The sequence below is a fragment of the Penaeus monodon genome, chromosome 10, assembly GCF_015228065.2.
Source record: "Penaeus monodon isolate SGIC_2016 chromosome 10, NSTDA_Pmon_1, whole genome shotgun sequence".
Lineage (NCBI taxonomy): Eukaryota > Metazoa > Arthropoda > Malacostraca > Decapoda > Penaeidae > Penaeus > Penaeus monodon.
Window position 1 is genome coordinate 46,050,836 of NC_051395.1, and position 7,500 is coordinate 46,058,335.

Consider the following 7,500-nt stretch of genomic DNA (forward strand, 5'->3'; position numbering starts at 1 on the left):
ATTATGAGGATTATGATGGTGATTATGATAGACTACAACAGGAATTTTACCTACGTTTGCAGTAGAGATAAATAAGGGTTTGAAAGGAAAAGTAGACAAAAGTAGACAGCAAACAACCAATAAGGAGGCTGAACGGGAACTCGAGTCTCTCAGTGAAGGTAAAGCTGGAGAGACAATAGCAATAAAGGGGGAATAAACCATAAAATAGAATAATAAGATATAAAACGAGATAAAGACCATAGAAATGAGGGAGAATGGAATAAAATGAAACAGAATAATAAGATAAAATGGAAATAAGGGGGGTGGGGGATAAACCATAAAATGAAATAGAATAAAGACGAAACAAATGAAAGGGGGAAAAAACAAGAAGAGAATAATGAAATAGAATAAGATAAAGGTAAAGACAATAGAAATAGAGAGAAAAAACTTTAAAATGTAAACTCTCACATCTTGAAAACTTAAAGATAAAGTTAGGAAATTAAAGTGTATTTTATGAATCGTAAAGTGGAATAATGAAGTAAAATAAACTATAGGAATAAAAGGGGAAAATGAAGACTTTAAAAGGTAGACTTGATGAATTAATGCCGCTAATCGGGGGGGGGGGGGACTTAAAGTTTAAAGTTAAGTTTGAAAGTTAAAGGGTACTACTGTACGGTGCGAAAAGTTGATGCAACGAGGGATCTTTAAAGTTGAATGTAGGTTAAGTTGAAGGGTTGAAGGTTGAATGCGGGTTAAGTTGAAAGGTTAAGTTAGAAGGTTGAAAGTTGAATGCAGGTTAAGTTGAAGGGTTGAAGGTTGAATGCAGGTTAAGTTGAAAGGTTAAGTTAGAAGGTTGAAAGTTGAATGCAGGTTAAGTTGAAAGGTTAAGTTAGAAGGTTGAAAGTTGAATGCAGGTTAAGTTGAAGGGTTGAAGGTTGAATGCAGGTTAAGTTGAAAGGTTAAGTTAGAAGGTTGAAAGTTGAATGCAGGTTAAGTTGAAGGGTTGAAGGTTGAATGCAGGTTAAGTTGAGGGGTTGAAAGTGGGGGTTGCGAGTGCCCTTCGTTTAGGGCTGGGGTGGGGGGGCCAGGGGAAGGAGGGGGGGGAAGGAAAGGTTGGAGGGGGAGGAGAAAGGGGGGGGAGGAAGGAGGGGGTAGGTGGGGAAAAGGAAAAAAGGGGAAAAAAAGGGGGGAAAAGGGGGGTGGGGGGGGGGGGGTTTTTTATTTGGGGGGGGGGAAAATGGGGGGGGGGGTGGGTTGGGGGGGGGGTTAAAAAGGGGGAAAAAAAAAGCAAAGCGAAGGCATAAAAGGGAGGATAAAAGGAGGGAAAGGTAAGAGAACAGGAAAGGTCCGGTATATGTATTTGGTACAGGAGGGGGGGGGGGGGAGGGGGGAGGGGGAGAAAAAACGGTAACCAAATATTCGGGGGGGAGGGGTGGGGGTAGGGGTGGGGGTAGGGGTAGCGGCTCTGACAAGGCTTTGGAACGTTGTCAACAGGAACGTTCTCGAAGTCGCAACGTTTACGGCCGGGTGAACGTTTCGAGCTGACAAGGGAGAGACGCGAAGCCAAATCTCGGTGAAGGGAAGGGATGGGAAAAAAAACTTTTTTTTTTTTTTTATTTTTTTTTTTTTATTTTTATTTTTTTCTTCTTCCTCTTCCTCGTATCGTAGATTTTGAGGTTTTGGGTGAAGTTGAGAAATAACCGAGGTGAGGGGAGATCAAGAGAAGATGCATAGACGTGAATAAAAAGGAGAGGAGAAGTGTAGGGAAGAGGGAAAGGGAGAGGTGGGAGAGAAAGCGAAAAATAAAATAAAAAAAAGGAAAAAATGAAAAAGAAAAGGAGAGAAAGCGTTAGATAGACGGAGAGAGAGAAAGAGAAAAATAGGAGGAGGAAAAAGACAAAAAAAGAGAGAAAGAGCTAGATTGCTGGAGATGGAGATGGAGAGGGAGAGGGAGAGAGAGGGAGAGAGAGGGGGAGAGAGGGTGGAGAGAGGGAGAGAGAGGGCTCGCGCTGTAGATACGATTGTCTAGACGCTCTCTCTTATCTCTCTCTTCACCCCCAACACTCTCTTAATAGATTAGATCTTTCTTCCGATCTCTCTCTCTCTCTCTCTCGCTCTCTCTTCTCTCTATCTCTCTCTCTCCTCTCTCTCGTCTCTCTCTCTCTCTTCCGCCCCCTCCCTCTCTGCTCTCTCCTCTCCCCCCCCCCTGACCATTGAGATAGATACCAATTATTATCTACCGAATACATATACAAGATATACAGATCTCACCCCGAGATGAGAGCACAGACATCGAACAATCCATACCAACAGACATACATCCCCTAGAACATATTATAGCCCAGACTACAGATAAATGAGAGAGTAGAGCAACACGGGGGGGAGTAGAACTGACCGAACAGACAAACAGACACAGAGAAAGGAGAGACAAAAGAGAAAAAAAAAGAGACATAGACAGAGATAGACAAAAAAAAAGACACTGACAGAGAAAACAGAGACAGCAAGGCCTAAAGAGAAATACTTGTTATTAAGAGAAAGAATAATGGAGCCCAGGGGTTGGGGGGGGGGGGGTGGGGGGGTGGGGAGGGGAGGGGGGGGAGGGGGAGGGTTCTTTGCATTCCCATTGTTGTAACCTCCCGAGAAGACCAATTTTGAGTCCTCGGTGGGGTTAAAAACACTGTATTTTAAAAACTTCGAGAGTAATGTTAGCTGTGAGAATTTAGACTGTCATAGGGTTTATTGTGTTTCGCTGTTCCTCACTTCGCTGTTGCTCGCTTGTTTTTATCCACTTTTACTCTCTTGCTCTCTGTCTTTCTCTCTTTCACCTTTTCGCTTTCTCGTTTTTGTTTTTCTCTCTCTTTCTCTTACTCTTACTATTTCCCATGTCCTCTCTATGTCCCCTCCTGTCTGTCTCTCTCTCGTCTCATCCTCATCCACTCTCAGTCCCGGTCCGCCCTCGGTCTCACGAACTTCACTCTCTTCGCTCTGCTCTTCCTCTCCTCATCTCGTCCTCTCCCGTCCGCTATCTCGTCCGGTCTCCATACAACCGTCGCTTACTACTCTCTCCCATCATTCACTCTCTCGTCTCCTCAGACCGCACCCTCATCGCCAGCTCCTCTCTTTCTCGTCTGCTACTCTACACCCCCATCCTCCAATCTCAGTCGAGTCTCTCCGCCTCCGGCCTAGACCACCATGGCTTCCTGTCTCAAGCTGCGCTTCATGACGAAAACGCACCCAGACATCCCCCTGATGTCTCGCGATATCAAACTCCAAAACGACACTCCGCGTCAACCCCGGCCTCATATCCCTCACCAGCCTTCCGAGCTCCCGATGCCTCAGCCGCCGGCCCCCTGTCCCCGTACTCAGACCCTAGCGACCACAACGCTCGCTCCTCTTGTCACTCCATTGTCGATCTCTCCTGCACACTCCAGCCGATCCGACCCCGAGAAACCATCCCTCTTCCAGAGGGGCGTCCCTCCTAAAGTACTTCTATCAGCCGCACGGCAGCTCCGAACGGCCCTCACTCCACCCCAACCGACCCTCACATTCGGCTCGAGGACCTTCCCTCACCAGTGCAGGTCTGCTCTTCTCTCTTGCTCTCTTGTCACAATCCGCTCTCAACGATCCTCAGGCAGCCCCTACCTTTCAGGCGCCGGCGCCCTCTTCTCTCCCGCACAGTCTGGATCTCACCTCTCGGACTCTTCTCCTCTCCCTCTCTCCGTCATCCGCGTCCCCTCCGGTATACGTGCTCCCCCACCCTCTCTCTCATCCACCCCCCCCCCTGCACTACACGCCCAGAAACCACCACATAAGTCTCCGAGAGTACCTCGCGCCTTATTCGGACTCCCCCGCCCCGGCACACTCCAATGGCTGTCGTCCAGCTCAAGCCGTCCCTCACTATGCTCAACGCTGACCTCCTGACATCTGCGCGGCACCGCCCCTAACTCTCTTAAGTCCCCGGCTCTATATAGCCCTTCAGCCCCGCTCACTCTCCTATATCGGTTCTATAACCGTCCACCCCGACCGAATCATCTATCGGCCAAGGGGGCCCCACCAAGTCAAACTACCACGGCGGAGCCCCAAGCCGCGTGCGCCCAAGGGGCCTCGCCCCGCCTCGCCCCCGCATCAACCCGCCAGAACTCGCGCAACCCCAACCCCTCATCGAATCAAGGCCAGCCCACTCTCAACCCAGGTCCGTCGCCGGCCACTCATCTCGATACGGACCCTCTGTCAATCGCACTCAATCATCTCATTCAGGCTGCGTTAATCTCCTCCCCGCTTGCTCTGTCGGGCGGCTTCTCCCTCTCCTCCCTCTCCGGGGGGATTCTAACACGACTCATCATCTCTATCTCCCCCCTCCATCCCGATATCTCTCATCTCCCCGAAAGTCATCCCCCTCTCTCACAACACCCGTATCAACTCCTCCTCTCTCTCTCTCCTCCAATGCGGCGTCCTCTCTCTCATACACTTGCTTCCACGTCCCTCTCGTCCCGCCGAGGCACATACTCATCTCGCCTCCCCAATCGTTCTTCTTCCATCTCCTCTCCGTCTCTCAAGATCTGTCGTCGATCTGCGTAACACTCTCGCGGCGTCCTTCCCTTCGCATGCCTCCAACAACCTCTCTCCCTCGCAGCGGCTCATCTAACCTATCACCATCCAACATCTCTTCTCTCTCTTATCGTCTGCCCATCCCATCACTCTCTCTCCCTCCTCTCTCTCTTCTCTCCTCTCCGTGAGCCTCGGCCTCCAACTCTCCCACTCCTCTCCAGACATCGCCCATCCTCTCTCTCATATGCCACAAAAAAAAATCTCTGCCTCCTCTCCCCCCATCCCTCCCCTCCCTCCCCTGTACTCTCTCCTCCTCATCGTATCTTCTTTCTTTCTTTACTTTCTTTTTTCTTCTTTTTTCTTTCCTCTTTCTATCCTTTTTCTATCTTTCTCTCCTCACTCTCTCTCCTTCTCTCTCTCACTCTCTCGTCTCCTCTCTCTCCAATCTCACCATGTCTCCTCTCCTCCCCCCTCCCCCCCTTTCTCTTTTTCTCTCTCCCTTCTCTCTCTCCCCTCCGATCTTCTCATCTCCCTCTCTTCTCTCGGTCACTCCTGGGGTCTCCTCGATCACCCCCCTCCCTCCCACCTCCCTCCCCTCTCCCCTCTGCCTCTCTCAACCCTCCCTCCCCCCCTCTTCTAGTGCCTCGCTCCTCCTCTCCTCCCTCCCTCTCTCTCTCGTCCCTGCCGATCACTCTCTCTCGCTCCCTCCCCCCTCCCCCTCCTCTCTCTCTCCATCCTCCCCCCCCCACCCCGCTCTCCTTCCCCTTCCCCTCTCTTCACCTCCTCCGCCCTCCCTATCTCTCCCCCCCCCTCCCCCTCCCTCGTTCCTCTCCCTCTCCCTCCCCCCCCCACTCCTCCCTCTCCCTCCCTCTCCAGCCCTCCCCCCAACTCCCTCACCCCCCGCATCATCTCTCTCCTCTCTCTCTCTCCGATCGTCCCCTCCCCCCCTCTCCCACCCCCCCCCTCCTCCGTCCCTCTCTCATCCCTCTCTCTCACTCTCTCCTCATCCGCCTCTCCTCTCACATCCTCTCCTCCTCATCTCTCTCTCTCGCTCTCGCTCTCTCGTCTCCTCTCTCTTCTCTCTCTCTCTCTCATCTCTCTCTCTCTCCCTTCCGTCTCTTTATCCTCTCCGCTCCCTCCCTCCTCTCTCCCTCCTCTCTCTCTCCTCATCTTCGCTCTCCTCCTCATTCCCTCTCCTCGCCTTATCTTTCTCTCTCTCTCTCCTCCTCTATTCGTCATCCCCCGCTCATCATCTCCCCCCACTCTCTCCCTCGGTCACCTCCTCATCTCTCTCACTCCCTCTCCCTCTCCCATCTCCCTCTCCGTATCCCTCTCCTTTTTTTCCCCCCCTCCTCGTCTCTCCCCATCCTCTCCTTTCTCACCTCCTCTCCTCTTCTTTCCTCTCTTTATCTCTTTCGTTTTCCCTATCTCTTTCTCTTCTTTCCTCTTTCTCCTTTCTACCCCCCTCTCATCTTTCTCCTCTCCTATCCTCCCCTCTCCATCTCTCCCCCTCTCCTCCCTCTCTCTCTCCTCTCAACACTCGCAAAACACTCTCTCCCTCAACTCCCTCTCTCTCTCTCTTCCCCTCCCTCTCGCTCTCTCTCTCTCTCTCAATCCTCCCTCTCCCTCTCCCCTCTCCCGCCCCTCTCCTCTCTCTCTCTCCTCCTCTTCTCCGTCGTTCCGAATAATCTCGTCTTCTCTCGTCTCTCATGTCCTCTCCTCCTCACTCGTCGTCTCTCTCTCTCTCCTCTCTCCCTCTCCCTCTCTCCCTCCTCTCTCTCTCCTCTCTCTCTCTCTCTCTCTATCCCCCCTACACAAACCGGACTTCGCCTCTCTCTCTCTCTCCTTTTCTTTCTTTCCCTCTTCATCTCCCCTCCCTCTCTCCCTCCCTCCCTCCCTCCATCTCCCTCCCTCCCTCCCTCCCTCCCTTTCTCTTTCATTCCCTCAGTCCATTCCGCTCTTCACTATATTTACATGCATACAAACATAGAAACATATTTACGCCTGGGCAATTGTATGTGGTATGAATGCAGGTATTCATGCAACATTGATATACCACACTGATAAAAAAAACGAAAAAGAAAGAAAAAAAAAAACTTGAAAGAGGGACCTGACACGCCTAAATCAAACGGCGAGCCAGTGCCACGAATGAGTGCCACGAGAGAGTGCCACGCGGGGCGATAGATTAGCTTGTTGGCAGAGGAGAGCGACGTGTCCGAAATCTGTCTCTCGACTTGGGCTCCGTTTTTGGATGTTGTGTGGTTAATTAAGAGACGAAGAAGAAGCAGCATAGGGGGGGGGGGATAGAGAATAATAGAGGAGAGGGAAGGTAAATAAAGGTGAGAATAGAGACAGAGAGATAGAGCGGGGTGTTTCGAAGACAGGAGAAAGAGGAAAAGGGGACGAAAAGGAAGTAAATAGTAAAGAATTGGATATCCCGAGAAAGGTAAGAAAATAGATGTGTATTTTTTTCTTCTTTCTGATATCCGTGAGTCTATTTAGGCTATTTGTTTGTCTGTCTGTAAATCAACCATTTCTATTTATCGATTTATCTGTTTATCGGACATTCTGTGTCTCCTCTCTCTTCATTTATCTGTCTCTCATTTGCCAGATTGGTTATCAGCCAATCTATCGATCAGTCTGTTTTTGTCTGTCTGTAACTGTTCTATGATTACATGTTTCTACCGGTGGCTATATCTATTTATCTATTTGTTGTTAGTCTGTCAATTTATCTATCTATCTATCCCTCTGTCTCTAACTCAATCACTCTATCTATTAGTCAGTCTATCAGTCACTCTATGTAGGTATGTATGTAGGTATCTATGTTTTGTAATGTATATATAATATTTTTTTTTTTTTGTGTTTTTTTTTTTTTTTTGGCATGTATGTAATTATGTATGTATATATTAATATATATTATATTAATATAGTATTATATATATAATATATATATATATATATCTAGCATATGCA

The 7,500-nt window shown here is 49.5% G+C and overlaps 2 protein-coding genes across 2 annotated transcripts in view; both read left to right on the forward strand.

The window, feature by feature from the left end:
* The window catches only part of LOC119578084 (alpha-1,3-mannosyl-glycoprotein 4-beta-N-acetylglucosaminyltransferase B-like), a gene marked incomplete in the record, with an annotated part of 154,663 nt that overhangs the window by 13,792 nt on the left and 133,371 nt on the right, over positions 1–7,500 (forward strand).
* LOC119577671 (WAS/WASL-interacting protein family member 3-like) overlaps positions 3,172–7,500 on the forward strand; it is a 22,278-nt gene continuing 17,949 nt past the window's right edge. The window contains exons 1-2 of the mRNA XM_037925230.1: positions 3,172–3,718; positions 3,959–4,171. Coding sequence (XP_037781158.1) covers positions 3,172–3,718; positions 3,959–4,171 — 760 coding nt within the window. The remainder of the gene's footprint in view (positions 3,719–3,958; positions 4,172–7,500) is intronic.